This window comes from Petaurus breviceps, unplaced genomic scaffold, assembly GCF_028583685.1.
Source record: "Petaurus breviceps papuanus isolate PSGF00001 unplaced genomic scaffold, PetGlider_PUasm1.0 90925, whole genome shotgun sequence".
Classification (NCBI taxonomy): Eukaryota; Metazoa; Chordata; class Mammalia; order Diprotodontia; family Petauridae; genus Petaurus; species Petaurus breviceps.
In genome coordinates, this window is record NW_027187380.1 from 15,681,719 (window position 1) to 15,699,075 (window position 17,357).

The 17,357-nt window shown below is 41.3% G+C and overlaps 1 protein-coding gene across 1 annotated transcript in view; it reads left to right on the forward strand.

The window, feature by feature from the left end:
* SDK2 (sidekick cell adhesion molecule 2) overlaps positions 1-17,357 on the forward strand; it is a 479,875-nt gene that overhangs the window by 408,137 nt on the left and 54,381 nt on the right. The window contains exons 32-36 of the mRNA XM_069076864.1: positions 3,479-3,535; positions 5,508-5,609; positions 5,849-5,964; positions 15,285-15,471; positions 16,844-16,981. Of these exons, the coding sequence (XP_068932965.1) occupies positions 3,479-3,535; positions 5,508-5,609; positions 5,849-5,964; positions 15,285-15,471; positions 16,844-16,981 (600 nt within the window). The remainder of the gene's footprint in view (positions 1-3,478; positions 3,536-5,507; positions 5,610-5,848; positions 5,965-15,284; positions 15,472-16,843; positions 16,982-17,357) is intronic.

Consider the following 17,357-nt stretch of genomic DNA (forward strand, 5'->3'; position numbering starts at 1 on the left):
CACACACACACACACACACACACACACACACACACACACACACACACCACATGTGTAACAAGGGGCAACTAGGTGGCTCAGTGGATAGAGTGCCCAGCCTGGAGTCGGAGACCCATCTTCCTGAGTTCAAATCCAGCTTCAGACACTTACTAGCTGTATGACCTGGGCAAGTCATTTCACCCTGTTTGCCTCAGTTTCCTCATCTGTAAAATGAACTGGAGAAAGATGGCAAACCACTCCAGTATCTCAAGAAGAAGACATTGTAACAAATCTGTGACTTCACTGATGTGGGTACCCCCTCCACCAAGGCTGATCACAACCACTCTACAACTTTATAAGAAGCTTCCAAAAGTCCTGTAGCCAAAACATTCATCACCCTGCATCCAAACTGGTAATGAGCCACTCTGAACTTAGCTAGGCTAATCCTCAAATAGCAGGTGTATAGTCCATCCACAGAGTCCCACTCAAATCCTTTCTGATTCGGTAGGATTGCCAGAGCTCACATAGCCTTTGAAAATGCAGGACTGCCTCCATACCACAATGAGGGATCAAAGGAAGAATTCAGAAAGAGGATACATATACTTAGATGACAGAGAGAGACAAAGAGAGACAGAGAGAAATAGATATCAATAGAGATAGACATAGATATAGTAAAAATAATTAGATAATCAAAGTAGAAAGATAACTAGACAGATACAGATAGATAACAGTAGTGCCAATGCAATATTCACAGTGCCCACAACCATTATAAAAATCCCTGCAGGGTGCTTAATCACAAAATATAACATACTCTCCATGTAGAAGACAGAAGCAAAACATTTATTCAGATACCTGAAAACTGAATCCAAAATCAGTAAGCCAGTTCCATCATAGTAGCAAAGAAGTTAATAAACCACAACAGCACAGAGAGCCACACCATCCTTTAGTCTCCCCAAACCAACACAAGCCTAGCTGTCACAGCAGGGGTCAAACACTAACATTTACTCACAAGTCTGTCTGTCTCCCTCAGAAGCATGCTTTCTTCCCAGCCATCTAGCTGACTCTTGACTCCCAGCTTCCTATGGGCTCTGCTCCACTCTTCAGCAAACTCCTCCCACCACGGGTTCCATGTGATTACATTCAGCCTATTTGGGGGCAGAGCATATTTTCAAAGCACAGAAGGTCTTCAAATTACCATTGCAATAATAAAAATAGATAATTAGACATCTATATAGAGAGATGGTAGATAAAATAGAGATAATTAGATATGTAGGAAAATAATTAAAGATAAGAGTGATAGAGGTAGACAGACATAGATAAGGAAAATAATTAGACAAATATAGAAAGATAATCAGGAACAGGTAATTAGAGACTGATAGATAATAGGAAAAGATAGAGATAGAGCATTAGATACATAAGCAGAGATAATTAGAGATGATAAATGGATAAAAAGATTAGAGATCAATACAGATATAGAAAAATAATTAGAGATGACAGTTAATTACTGATAATCAAAGTTAAAGAATAACTATAGATACAGATAGAGATAATCAGAGTGACATATATATATAGAAAGATAACTAGAGATGATGGATAAAATATAGGTAAGTAGAGACATAGAAAAAGAGATGATAGAGGCAGATAAACAGAGAAAAATAATTAGATGTTAGATATAGATAATTAGACAGAGATAATTAGATATATAGATTGACAGATAATAGACATAGAAAGAGATTTTAGATATAGAAAGAAAATGTCAGAAATTATTAAAAGATAATATAGGAATAAAAAGATATATAGATATTTAGTCAGAGATGACAGATGGATGATGGATGGATAGATGGATGCACAAATGGATGGATATAGTAGGGCCTCTATAATGAGTAATCATATAGTGGCTCACATTTATATTACACTTTAACATTTGCAGAGCACTTTACACATTTGAGCCTCACAACAACCCTATGAAATAGACTCTAGTACTATAACAGGATAGTCTTGGGCAGCCTGGTATAGGAAATTTAGTACTGAAGGGACAACTGGGTTCAAATCCTGCCTCTGACACTAACTGTGTTGTATTGGGCAAATCATTTAACCTGCTTATGGCTTAGCCAGGTCTCTAGGACTGACCTACTAAATAAAGGCATAGAGAGATCTTAACATTGGGGAAGGGAGTTTCACTACACTGATAACACCCCAGACACTTTGCTTATTTGCCTGGAGAAGCAAGGATTGCATCTGGAGAAGATTGCAATGATTTTACTATATATAGTTTATCACTGTATACTAAGAAACTGATTTACTAGGGGTTTTATAGCCTCAAAACAAGCACAAGGGAATTATCATATGGGTTTTTGTGAGTGTTCATATATGGCATAGCCAAGATGTAATGAATGTAACTGTTTCCACAAGCCATGCAAAAAGTAATAATAAATTTCATTTTTATAGTCACACCATATGCATGCATTATAAATGTCCACAATATATATTGCATGTGTGTGTTTTTTCCTTACTTCCAAAATCCTACTCTCACCCCTGCCGTTTTTTTTTTGGGGGGGGGGGGTCTTCTAAAACCACATAATGTCCATGTAGCCTGATGATTACAACCTCAGACCTCTTAGAGCTGGCACTTATACCTCTACCTCTAGCCATGTAACTAAACAAGTTCCTCTCCTTATTAGCCTTGGGTAGTCCAATGGACCTGAAGATTCTACATATAAAATATAGAGAAATCTATCAGAAAAGGTTGAGGTGGAACCTGGATGGTTTTACAGTCAGAAGAATTGATTACATAAAAAAAAAAACCATTTTGGGGCAGCTAGGTGGCACAGTGAATAGAGTACCGGCCCTGGAGTCAGGAGGACCTGAGTTCAAATCTGGCCTCGGACACTTAACACAAAAACTAGCCGTGTGACCTTGGGCAAGTCACTTAACCCCAATTGCCCTCCAAAAAGCAAAAAAAGAAGAAGAATTGATTACAAATCCCAGCTCTCACACTCACTTAGTCCTGACCTGTGGTAGAACCCTCAGAGCTCATCTGATCAGACACACTGTACCTTGACCCCAACATTAATGATTTTATTTTGGTCCTCTCTGAGAACAAAGGACAACAGCCAACCAACTTGCTTAGATGCTATATGAGGCAAATTATCTGAGCCTCTCGGTTTCTGTGTCTGTAAAATAAGGGGATATTCAAGGATCTTCTGGACCCAAGATCATGCCCCTGTGATGGGTGCTTTCATCCTGGCTTTCTCCTCCCTTCCCACTCACTCTGGCTGCTAACCCAGTGTCTGCATGCTCATTCAGAGCCTCTCTGTTCCTTTCTCGCTTCCACTAGAATCCTTGCCTCCTCTTAGCAACCGTCTTTCTCCCAGTGCCCATGCTAGTGTCAACATCATTGATTTCTCTTTGTGAAATGTTCAGTGTGCGTGTGTGCACTAACCTCTATGTACTCTGTTCCTTCTGACCCTCCTCCCTGCCTCCCCACACGTGCCAACAGCTATGTATGCTGTGCGGAACCTGAGCCGGCCCAGCCTCACGCAATATGAACTGGACAGTAAGTCTGTTTCTCCACTCTGATTTCTAAATCGAACCCCCCTCCCTCCCCAGTGGGCGCTCTTGTGTTATTTGGCAGGGGCTGGGGCTTCTCCTGAAACATGCCCACGGTTCAAATTGATTCCTGACTTGGGGAAAAAATATAGAGTAGAAACTCCTTCCTTTGATGGAGAGGTGAAAGTGTACAGGTCCAGAATGTACCTAATGTACATTCAGATGAAATCACTATGTCTGATGGTTTTTGCACCACTAGGAATGGAAGATTCATTGTGGGGATGATAATGCATATGTCCAGAAATAACTGATAAGACATGACACTTTATAAGGGTACGGGGCGGGGACATATTGCTAAGACCTCCCTATTGCAGAGAAATGGAGATAGGGAAGGAGGAACCATTCTACCACCAGAATGCTGCAGCTAGCAAACACTATGCCACCCCATTTCTACCACCACCACACCCATGCTTTTTCCCAACAAACAGAAGAGCCAGCAACTTCCAACCCATTGGGGATTTGTTTTATCATGGAAATTCTCCTCTAGTCCTCCCTACCAAATGTGAACTAAAATACACACACACACATCCTATACCCTGATGAGATAGGAGAGAAGAGAAATCAGGATAGTTGGGGGCTGGGAGTGTTGGATACTGTATACTGTGTCATCATACATATGAACCCACAATAATCAAGGGATTTGCCAAGCCTTGAGCTGTTTTTAAGAATAGCATTTATCAAGGGACTCTCTGGTGTCCTCTGATGCAAGCTTCATGTACTTGGCATTGGTGAGACCCCTTAGAGGAGTTCTCATCGTTTTTTGTGTCTTGGACCCCTTTGGTAATCTGGTGAAACCCTTTCTCAGCATGTTTTTAGATAATTGAAAGAAATGCTAACTTTTAGTTAGAGGTTAGTAAAAATAAAAAGATAGCATTTTTTTCTTCCTGAAATCTCTCCACAGTCCCCGTGAGGGTCCATGGACCCCAGGTTAAGAACCTCTGCCTTATGATTCGTTTATTCTGTTCTACAATCTTGACCCTGAGTCCAGAAATTTTCCCTGCCTCTCTGCCCTCTCCCAGGCTCTTCCTCTCACTTACTAATGTCACAGCAATGCCTTCTGTGAACCTGGACAGGGAAGATTAGAGGGAGTGGTCTCAAATTTCAGACAAATTTTCATTGTCTTCCTTTTTGATTTGCCTTTATTAATTGTTGTTGTTATTGTTCTTTAAAAAATGTTAAAGTTAGAACCTGTTCACAGTTTCTCTCTGGGAAAGCTACCCAGCAATGTACATGGAGGTATTACGGAAAAAAGGGAAACTTGGGGAACCCTGAAAGGGACTAACTAGGATTCAGATTTTGGCAGGATCCCTAGGTGGGACAGGAGATACATAAGGAGCTGGTTGGGTAGGCGTGTGCTGGACCAGCTCTAACCAGCTTTTGAAAGCCGATTGTTAAATCTTCAGAGTGAGCATTGGCAAACACTACAAATCAGGGTTTGTGTTATTGTTCCATTTATTGTCAAGACCTAAGAAAATGATAGAGAGAATGTTAAAATGCAGATTAAACTTTAAAGTGTGTCATGTGTATACTTCCTTCCCATCCCACCCAGCCAGTTGTTAAACATTTACCAGCACATCCCTGTAGCTGGGGAAGGATATGAATCTTTAGAGTAGATGCTGTAGTGGAGTAATAGAGGAAGTAGGAGGGGGAAGATTATGCAAAGCCAAGGTGTCCAGAGAGAGGGAAAGCTGTTCTCAGATGCCTGAGGCAGAAGTGGACCCCCAGGGCTGCTTTCACCCTTTGAGCTGCTCCCTCAGAGCTCAGAATTATAGGTCGGCCCCTTTCTTTTGTCTTTCCACCCAAGCTGAGCCCATTCCCTGAATGTCCAGAGCACGCCGCCCCCATATACACACACACACACACACCCTCACTTTCACAGTGACTTCTCTTTGTGTCCTCTTCCCACTCCCCTCCACCAGACCTGAACAAGCACAAACGCTATGAGATTCGGATGAGTGTCTACAATGCCGTGGGGGAGGGGCCGTCCAGCTCGCCCCAGGAAGTGTTCGTTGGAGAGGCAGGTGAGCAAAGTGAGATGACCTTTCTCTGCCCCCTCCCCATCCCACCCCTACCTGTTTGTCTTAGTATCCACTCCTGCTCACATTTCTGAGGCAGATCGTCCTTGGTCCTCTCCCATTCACCCTTTAAGGCCAACCAGACAGGATGTGGCAGTAGGGAGACGCTGCCCCTCTGTCTGATCTGGCACACACAAATACACACACATACAAACATAACCTCATTTTTTCTCTTCATCTTCTAGTGCCTACAGCGCCCCCACAAAATGTAGCTGTCCATGGTGCCACAGCCACACAGCTAGATGTGACATGGGAACCACCTCCATTGGAGGCACAGAATGGTGACATCCAAGGTTATAAGGTACATATAATATTCTTTGGCATAGTATGGGAAACCAAACAGGGAGGCGACCAAGGCCTGAGCACTCTAGAATTACCTGCAGGGTTTTAGTTGTGAAAGACTTCTCAGGTGTTTTCTATCCAGATTGGAGAGGAGGGGTATTCCCCCCCATCTCCTCTCCCACCCCACCCCCAGAGTAGAACTATAGAATCCAGCTGGGCTTTGCTAAAGGGTAAGTGATTTGTCCAGGTATACACGAGGTGGCACAGTGGATAGCATATCGGGTCTGGACTCAGAAAGGCTCATCTTCCTGAGTTCAAAAATGACCTCAGACACTTACTAGCTGTGTGATCCTGGGCAAGTCACTTAACCTTGTTTGCCTTAGTTTCACTATGTGTAAAATGAGCTAAAGAAGGAAATGTCAAGTATCTGTCTATACGTGTGTGTGTATACACGTATGTATATATGGAGAGAGAGAGAGAATCCAGTTATCTCTGCCAAGAAAATCCGAAATGGGGTCATGAAGAGTTGGATGTGACTGTAAACAACTAAATAGCAACCATAGCCACTAAGTGGCAGAACCAGGATGAGAGCTGCCTTAAAATATTTGAAGGACTGTCACATAGAAGATGAGTTAACCTAGTTCTGATATGGGGGGTAGGATTGAGGAAGCAATCATGCACTTTATCTCAATCTCAACCAGTTCCCCCATGAAGGTTCCCAGTTCGTGGTACGTTCCCCTCCTAGTCACCAGCCCCAGCTCCACTCATGGCCTATCTGTTCTCAGTTGGGGCTGCTTACTGCTAGGTTCAAGTCTTGTAGCCCTCTTTATAAGTCTCCATCCATTTCTCCATTCAAATCCTCCTCTAATGTCTCATCATAGTATGGAGGTTACCACTGAATCTCAGAGCTAGAAGGGACCTGTAAAAGGTCCAACTATAAAAATCCCCTCTAAAACCTGGTGGAGAAGCAGTCATCCAGGATTTGTGTGAAGATTTTCAGTGAAGGCGGGATCTACAACCTCCCAGGACAGCCTGTTCAGTTTGGGGACAGTTCTCATTGTTAGGAGGTTTCTCCTTGCCCAACATCTAAACCTGTCTTTCTATATCTTCCAATTGTTGCTCATAGCTCTGCCCTCTGAGGCCAGAGCAGACCCAGGGTTAACTTGTGTTCCATATGACAGTCTTTCAAATATTTTAAGACAGTTCTCAGTTTCTGCATCTATAAAATAAAGCAATGTGTTGTAGTAAAGAGAACACTGGATTTGGAGTCAGCAGACTTGGGTTCAAATCCCAGCTCCACCATTTACTAGCTATTTGATTCTGGGCAAATGACTTAACTTTCCTGAGCCTCAGTTTCCTCATCTGTAAAATGAGGAAACTCGACTACATGACCTCTGAGGTTCCTTCCAGTTCTTAATCTAGGCTTCTAAGATCTTATGATCTCCCTCTCTCTCTCCTACCTTCTCTCTAACATACAACCAACTTGTTTTTCCCCAGATGAAAACAATATTAGTTACAGCTATGAGGGAAGGGGAGAGGAATGGGCTTGTCCTTTCTGAGCTTTAGCTGACCTGCTTTATAACAAGGGCATATGCTCCCCCATTCCATTGGCATGGGGAGTACTAATTCAAAGAGATTTTGCAGAACTGAGACAAAGATAGAAAACAGCATTGGACAGAAAACAGCATTATGGGAAGAGCAGTGGCTTGGAGTCAGAAGGCTTGGGATCAGATTCCAGCTTCATTACTTACCACAGAAGTGATTTGGGTTATATCATGTCCTCTTCTTAACCTCAGCTTTGTTCTCTATAAAATGGAGCAGGGCAGGGTTGTACTAAATAATTTCTAAGGTCTCGTCCAATTCTAAATTCTGTTATTCTGTGTTGCCAAAGGGTATAAACAAGGGTTCTGTATCCAGTTTGGGACCCTTCAGAGATGTTATTTGTGTAACTATAATAATAATTAGAATAATAACATGGGCCAAAATTCATTACAGCAAATTCCAGTTCATATCTTGTACTGAAAATAAAGAGCCATTGCTAAGGTATTTGCATGTGGATGTATACTTATATAAATGTATACATGTGTGCAAATCTCAGTTTCCTTACCTATAAAAAGGAAATGATCATTTTTACACTACCTACCTCACAGGGTTGTTGTGGGAAATGTACTTTTCAGGGTTTTGTTCACTTAAAGCCCTGGAGAAGCTGAGCATGGAAGCCTGTGCTTGCAATCCTTTCATCTAGGGGAAACTGAGGCAGGTACATTACTTGAGTTCTAAAATTCTCAGTCACAGCAGGCATAAAGATATTAGCATCCACACTAAGCCTGGCACCAATAGGATAAGGCCCCAGGGATGGGCCGGGGAATGGAGGAGTTTGCTGCCCAAGGAGAAATGAACCAACAGATGCAGGTCAGAAATGAAGCAGGTCAGAGCTTCCACACTAGTCACTGGTGATTTGGGGTCTGTGAGTAGCCACAGCACTTTCAAACCTGGGTGAGATGGGGGAACACCAAGTCTTTAAAAAAAAAGGCATTGAAGAAATGTAAAGTATTGCCATTTTAACTATGTAAAGTAGGCAAGACAAAGAATATTTTAAAGATAAGGAAATTGAAAGCCAGTCCTTCCTAAAGCCCAGAGATTCAAAGCCCATGCTTTTCCTTTCCCCTAGAGCTATAAATATAAATATTTTCTCCTGGGCAAGAACAGTTGAGGGCAGAGGAAAGACAAGGGACACAGGGATCAGAGGTGCACAGATCTAGAGTTGGAAAGGACTTTAAACAAAATTAGGAACAGAATTAGAACCCAGGTCTTTTGATTCCTAGACTTTAATCCCCTACCCTGGCATTTTTAGAGACAGGTGGTTGGGTCAGATTCCTGACTGCTGTCTCCCTTCTCAGACCTTCTGTGAACAAAGGAAATGGGCCAAGCAGCTAGACTAGGTTGTGTAGCAGACTCATTTCCCACTGTTAGGATCCTGCCTCAGCTCCTAAGGTGCCTGTCTTTGGATGGAGACCAGAGCCAGCTCTGAGGTTTCTTGCCCTGCAGAGGTTCGAGGAAGGCATCTGGCCAAGACAGCCAGAAAGACATGTGACACCATTAGAGGTGTCACCGTGGAACACTTGGCAGTGGCAACTGGGAGAAACAAACCTTGTGCCTATAGCATATGCTACCCATGCATTGGAGTGAAAAAGGGCCAAAACAAGTTGGGCAGTCACCAGCCTGGCAAGGTGTTAAAGAATGGAGATTTAACAGGCAGACATTGAGACTTAAACTTTCATACACACACACACACACACACACACCCCAAGGATTTTTTAAAAGTCCTACTATGTATCTAACAATGTTCTAGGCACTGTAGGGAATATAAAGGGAAAGAATAAGTATTTATGTAGTACCTATGAGTCGGGCACTGTGCTAAGCACTTTTTATAAACATTATCCCATTTGATTCTCACAATACCCCAGCAAAGTAGGTTCTGTTTTTATGATATCCATTTTACATATTAGGAAATCGAGGCAGACAGAAGATAAGTGCCTGGGTCAGCGTCAAAAATCTCGTAATAGCCCAAGGTCAGATTTGAATTCAGATTTCCCTGACTTCAGGCCCAGCACTCTGTCTACTAAGCCACCAACTGCCTCTAGAAATAAGCAGTGTGGGTCCAGCTTTTATATACATGAAACTGCTAAAATGCATAATATAAAACAATGGATGTAAAATATTGCCATTTTAACTATGTAAAGTAGGTAGAACAAAAAATATTGACCCCATTTTAAAGATAAGGAAACTGAAAGTCAGTCCTTCCTAAAGCACAGAGATTCAAAGCCCATGCTTCTCCTTTCCCCTAGAGCTGTAAATGTAAATATTTTCTCCTGGGCAAGAACAGTTGAGGGCAGAGGAAAGAGAAGGGATACAGGGATCAGAGGTGCCACAGAAATGTGGTACAAGTTATTAGTGTAGTAAGAAGTCCCTCAAATATACATTTATTTGTGTGTAATTATTTGCATGTGATAGACATAGGATCATATTTATGTATGTGCATGTATATACATATATGTATGTATATACATACACATATGTGTGTATCACTATGTGTATATATCTCCCACTAATGTTTATGTACATATATATATGGAATTTATATTTTCCATTCCTTAACTAGGTAGTAGAATTGTCTAATGTTAACATTAGCCAATTGATTTTTGATGCTAACCCAAACAGCCAACTTATAATCACTATAATAAAAATGACTCTTAAGCTAGTGCCTTAAAATTTACAAAACACTTTAAGAAAAATTATCTCATTCAGGGTCTAAAGTCTTAACAAACCTATGAAATAAAATACACAAGTAATCATTAACTTCATCTTCCATGTAAGGAAACCATGATTCTGAGGGAATAATTGACTTGCCCACTGTCATAATACAGTTAACAAGTGTCAGAGGTAATCATTGAACCCAGGCCTTCTGGGTCTCATTCTCTATCCCCCATACCATATTGCCTCTTTTTTTTTTTTTACTATCACCCAGATAACATTATTAACTAAGCAACTGATGTTAACATTAACCCGTCAGATTTGTGGCTGCTGGTCTCCCACATAGACATTGCGTCAGTGAATGAATCTGACAATGACATAGCACTCAAACCAGACATTGGTTAGAAGACGCACACACACAGGTACAAACACTCATGTAAAATGGTTGCTGCCGCTGTTGTTGTTGAATTGTTTCTGTGTCTGACCCTTCCTGATCCCATGGACCAATAGCCTGCCAGGCCCTTCTATCCTCCACTATCTCTTAAAATCTGCCCAAGTCCACGTACATTGTTTCCATGACACTCTCTATCCATCTCATCCTCTGCCATCCCCTTTTCCTTTTACCTTCCATCTTTCAGGGTCTTTTCCAGTGAGTCCCATCTTGTCACTATGTGGCCAAAGTATTTAAGCATCAACTTCAGTATTTGATCTTCCAGTGAATAGCCCAAATTTATTTCTTTAAATGTTTACTGATTTCACCTCCATATTGTCCAAGGGATTCTCAAAATTATTCTCCAGCACCACAGTTAGAAAGTGTCAGTAAGTAGGGGGAAGAGGATAAGAGGGGTGATGATAGAAGGGAGGGCAGAGTGGGGGGGGGTCGTTAGATGCACACACTTTTGAAAAGGGACAGGGTCAAAGAAGAAAATAGAACAAATGGGGAGCGGGATAGGATGGAGGGAAATAAAGTTAGTCTTTCACAATATATCCACTATGGAAATGTTTTGCATAACTATGCATGTACAACCTATATTGAATTGCTTATCTTCCCAGTAAGGGTGGATGACAAGGTAAGAAGGAAAAGAATCTAGAATTCAAAGTTTTAAAAAATTATTATTATTGTTATTATTATTAATTACTATTTTACATGCAACTGGGAAATAAGATATACAGGCACTGGGGTATGGAGATGCATCTTGCCCTACCGGAAAATCAGAGGGAGAATGAGGGAGGATATAAGAGAGAATAGATTGAAGGAGGGTGTATTCAATGGGATCACTGTTTTGGGGTGGTGGATAGGGGAAAGACGGGGAGAAGATTTGTAACTCAAAATCTTATGGAAATGAACGTTGTAAACTAAAAATAAACACAAAATTTAAAAAAAAATTGTAAAGTGTCAATTCTGCAGTGCTCAGCTTTCCTTGTAGTTCAGCTCTCACAGCCATACATTGCTGCTGAAGAACCATAGTTTTGACTATGCAGATCTTTGTCAGCAAGGTGATGTCTGAGCTTTTTAGTATCTGTCCAGACATAGACAAACACCTATATACTACATACATACACTCATGTGTATAATATATATATATATGTATTCACATGCTCCAATATTTATAAAGACCTAGACATATACAGTACACACAGCCAAATATTCACCCATACTCATGCCGTTCTTTAGAGAAGAGTCTATGAGGGAGCAATAGGGACAGCAAGGTGACTCAGTGGGTAGAGTACCAGCTCTGAAGTCTGGAAGACTCACCTTCCTGAGCTCAGATCTGGCCTCAGACATTCACTAGCTCTGTGACCCTAGGCAAGTCCCTTAACTCTGCCTCATTTTCCTTTTCTGTAAAATGAGTTGGAAAGGGAAATGGCAAACCGCTCCAGTATCTGTCAAGAAAACCCCAAATGGAATCACAAAGACAACTGAACAGAAACAGCTATGAGGGAAGGTGGAAAAGAAAGGGCTTAGCATCAGTAAGCCTGGTTTCTGGGCTTCTTATCAAGGAAGGATTCGATTACTGTAATAGCCTGAGTGCATCATATCTAAGTAGCTTGTCCTGTTCTCTCACTTGCCAGCAGAGAACACCCAAACCCTTTGAGAACCTAGTACCTGCAAAGATAAATTGAACCAGCAGGTGGCGCCAGATTGCCTGAAATTGCAAAAATGATTTCTCAATTTCCCCTAGTCCCACCCTTCATGATTAAGGTTGAGATTCATAGACTATGGGACTTCAAATAGATTGTCATTAAAATTATCTGGTTGAGATTCATAGACTATGGGACTTCAAATAGATTGTCATTAAAATTATCTCATTTCTCCCCCTTGTTTTCTAGAGGAAGTGCCTGTGGCCTCTTTCAGAGTTCTAGAATCACAAAGATACTAAGGTTTAAAAGGCTTTGCTGGGTTATTTCCAGAGGGGAAAGTTTACAAAAGAGCCCAGATCATGTACACACACACCAGCAAATAAATATCTGAAAAGGATTCCAGACAGTACTATGATAAAGAGAAATGATGAGAAACAGAAATAAGCTCCTCTAACCAGTGCAGACTCGGAGAGAGAGAGACTGACAGACAGAGAAGAGAAAGGAAAGGAAAGGGAGAAAGAAAGGAAGGAAGGAAAGATAAAGAAAGAAAGAGAGAGAAAGAGAAAGGAAGGAAGGAAAGAAGGAAGGAAGGAAGGAAGGAAGGAAGGAAGGAAGGAAGGAAGGAAGGAAGGAAGGAAGGAAGAAACCAGATTTGGTGAAAGATGGGAGGCAAGGCAGACTTCAGGAAACAAGCAAAAGCCAATGAAGGTTAAAGAGATACCATTTGTTTGTGGTTGGGATTTGCCAGTATAGTTTTTTAAATGACAATACCAACTCAGTTGCTCTACATTTTCATGCCATATCAATCAGATTACCAAAGGATTACTTTACAGAACTAGAAAAAACAAAAACATTAATCTATAGAGAGACAAAATTTCAATATTTCAAGAGAAAAAAATTTTTTAAGTAGGAAGAAAGGGCGCCTAGCAGCACTAGGTCTCAAACTATGCCACAAAGCAGTAATCAAAACTATTTTGTGCTGATTTTTTTTAAATAGAAACATTTAGCCATGAAACAAGTTAGGTACATAAGACCCTGAAACTGAAAGATTCTAACTACTAGGGTAAGGACTTACTATTCAACAAAGATTGCTAGGAAAACCAGAAAGGAGCTACACAGAAGTTAGGTGTGATCTACCCACTGAGATCATGTACCACAATAAGCTTTTCCAAATGGATACATGACCTAGATATAAAAGATCTTATCAAAACAAATTAAAAGAGTAGAAAAGGAAATACCTTTCACAACTATAGAGAGGGGAAGAATCTTTGACTGTACAAAAGACAGAGAAGATCGCAGTAAAAGAAATGGAACATTTTGATTATATAAAATTGAAACAAAACCTATGCAATTGGAATTAGAAGAGAACTGATTAACTCAGGAAAAAATCTTTATAGAAAAGTTATCTGATGAAGGACTGATATCCAAGATATATAGGGAACTGATAAATATATAAGAATAAGAACTATTCCCTAATAGATAAATAAAGGACATGAAAGAGCAGTTTTCATATAAGAAAGGCAAACCATCAACAACAATATGAAAAACATGTTTCAAATCATTAATAATAAGAGAAATGCAAATTAAAGTAACTCTGAGATTCTAGCTCATACCTATCAGTTTGACAAATATGACAAAAATGGAAAATAATGATTGTTGGTGGGGCAGTGGGAGAACAGGTAAATTAATGGGCTCTTGATAGAGCTACAAATCGAGCCAACCATTCTAAAAGGCAGCTTGGAACTATGCCCCAAAAGTGACTAAACTGTGTATAAATACTAGGTTGTTTAGTCAGTCAGTCATTTTTCAGTCATGTCAAACTCTTCATTACCCCATTTGGGATTAGGCAAAGATACTGGAGTGGTTTGTTAGCTCCATCTCCAGCTCATCTTACAGATGAGGAAACTGAGACCAGCAGGGCTAAGTAACTCGCCCAGGATCACACCGCTAGTAAGTGTCTGAGGCCAGATTTAAACTCACAAAGGTGAATTCCTAACTCCAGTCTCAGCATTCTGCACCACCTACATATATACCCCCAAAGAGATCAAAGAATAGGGGGGAAATTCATATGTACAAAAATATTTATAGTGGTTCTTTTTGCAGTAGCAAAAAACTGCAAACAAAATGGGTGCTATCAATTGGTGAAAGGCTAAACAAATTTTGATTATATGAATGCTACAAAGTACTATTGTGCCATGAGAAATGATTGAAAAGGATGGTTTCAGAGAAATCTGGGAGGACTTAGATGAAGTAATGAAGAATGAAGTGACTAGAACCAGAAGAACAATTTCTATTATGACTACAAGACTGTATTCAATGAAACAATCAAAACAACTGTGAAAGACCTGAGAATTCTGAGTGATGCAGTGACCAGTCAGGACTCCAGAAGACTAGTGATGAATCATTTTCTGGGCCGAGGAATGATGGACTAGAGGTGCAGAATGAAGCATATGTTTTCAAACATGGCTAACATGTGAATTGGCTTTGCTTGACTATTTTGTCCAATAGCTTTAATCTTTTTTAAAGGATGCAGGAGGGGGACATTAAGGGTAGAAATGGAGTGATACTGATAACCAGGAAAAGGGAAGAAAAGAAAAAGGAACATCAATGAAACTTTTTTTTTAATTCTGAAGAGGGCAGAAGGAATTTCAGAGGGAGACATAGACGAGCAAAGCAGTGTTTATATATTAATATGTTAAATTTGAAATAAACTTTAAAGAAAATAATTTGTACATAAAAGAGCTTCACACACCTCAGACAGGGATCTCTGTAGGTAAACATGAGTAAGAACAAGTATTTCTTCTTCTTGGTTATGGAAGAGCACTGAAAAGTCTTTATTTTGATTCCTGGAAAGGACTAAATATTCATTCTCCTTGTTTATTTCCTAAGCAGTTCAAATAAAGTCTGTTGTCACTGACCCAAAAGGCTCATGCCTTAGGGGAGCTGGGAAGCCCAAGAACCTCAATGTCTTGAGCCTCACCTACGTCCCTCCTCTGCCCACAGATTTATTTTTGGGAAGCTCAGAGGAGGAACAGCACAGAACGGCTCAAGACACTCTTCCTGCCTGAGAATGGTGTGAAACTCAAGAACCTGACTGGCTACACTGCCTACCTGGTCAGTGTGGCTGCTTTCAATGCCGCAGGTGATGGGCCACGGAGTGCCCCCAGCCAGGGGCGGACACAACAAGCAGGTGGGCAATGGGAGATACTCCCCATGTTCATCCTTGTCCCAGCCTAGATTATGCACTGGCTCAGGAAGGGAGCACCTATCACCCTGGTTACTGGACTTCTTATAAAGAGAAAGGTTTTGTTATTCTTCAGTATTAAGGAACTTGTGCCAAGTACCAGGCCCCCACTATCTTTCATACCAGCAATTTAAGTCCAGACAAAAGACAGCGTGAACCAGATATCTCTGTGTGTGAGTGTACTCTCTGTACTACAAAGTCAAATATAAAAGTGTTGGATTTGGGTTGGTTTGCTTTTGTTTTTAACTATCTGGGCCCCTTTTCCTTCCTGTTAGTATAATTAGTAGACTGCATGCTCCCTGGTTATTTAGAAATTTCACCCTCCTGGAAGAGAGAAGACATTGTGTTCTGTCTCCACTTTCCTGTAAGCCCTGGTTACGGAGGGGGGGAAAGGGGGAGGGGGGCAAGACTAGGCTGATCTGAACTGTCCTCCTTCAAAGACCACTTCCCCAGAGTCCAAGCCGGAAGTCGCCTCTGGGCCTAGCTCCAAATCACAGGGAAGGTGGAGCCTCTTTACATGCTTCTGAATTGCGTGGTGTCGTGGGTTGTTTTATGGATTTTTTTTTCCCTCCCCTTCTCGTCTACCCCTCCTTTGGTCCCCCCAGACTTTGTTTTCAATGTCCCTCCAGGGGTCTGGAGGCTATGAAAACATCTTCTGTCAGGGGTTTGAATGCCCTCAACAGATCCCCAGTCTCTGCTTTCTCTTATTCCTCCTTGGGAGGCCCTGGCAGCCTCAGAGACCTATGGAGTTTGTCCACTGATGCTCTGGGAATCTTCCACAGGGTCCAGGTTCTGTCTCTTCTTGTAAAAACATTTTTTCAGTGTACCTTTTTTTACTGTTACTCTTCCCCTTCTCTAACTCTGCCTTCCCCTTAGAATTTTCAAGGTACATAATATGAAAGCAAAAAAAACCTCTCTACCCCACAATAACCTTAGGGGCCCAGCGATCTTGGTCCTCCCCCTCTAGCTAGGAAACCTCAACCACAAAGTGGGATAAATCCCTGCCTCCAGCACTAGTGAGAAGTAAATGCTGAATAAATGTGGAAGGGAAGACCTAGGATCTACTGGATTCCTTTGCACTCCATTTTTTCAGGGGTCTCAATATTAGGTCGCCAGATTTGTCAGGTTTCTGAGGTCTAAGACAGAGTTGGGGAGGTAGTCTAGATTGGGGATCCCAAACCCACATTAAAATGAGTTTGATGATTATTTCATTCTCCTAAAGAGAGCCCTTTGTTCAGCTGAATTATTCAGCTGAACAGGTCAGTGGATTGCATGGGCTTTGTGATGAATTCTGAACAACTATTGTCTCCCCCCACAGCTCCCAGCGCACCTAGCATGGTCAAATTCAGTGAGTTGACCACAACCTCAGTAAATGTGTCCTGGGAACCTCCTCTCTTCCCCAATGGTGTCCTTGAGGGCTACCGACTAATCTATGAACCTTGCACTCCAGTGGATGGTAAGTGAGGATGCCTTTCTTTGTTCCATATCCGAGCTTCTCTGATCTCACTTCATCTTTTCAGCATGGATGGATTCTCCCTTAGGCAAAGTGACATAGCAGGCTAAGGCAGAGGCAGGATTTAGAATCCAGATCTCCTGATTCCATGGCTCACTGGAAACTGGACAAGATGAAATAGAGCTAAGTCTCGTCTAAGTAAAATGTAAAGCCTCAGGAAGATGGGCATGATCAGAGTCCCTGGCAAGATTAGAAAACAGCAGGGAGCCTATGGCAATGTCATTTGTAGCCCTCCCTAAAACTTATAATCTTGATCTCTTGACAGAGCTGAGGTAGTAGTAGTAGTAGTAGTAGTAGTAGTAGTAGTAGTAGTAGTAGT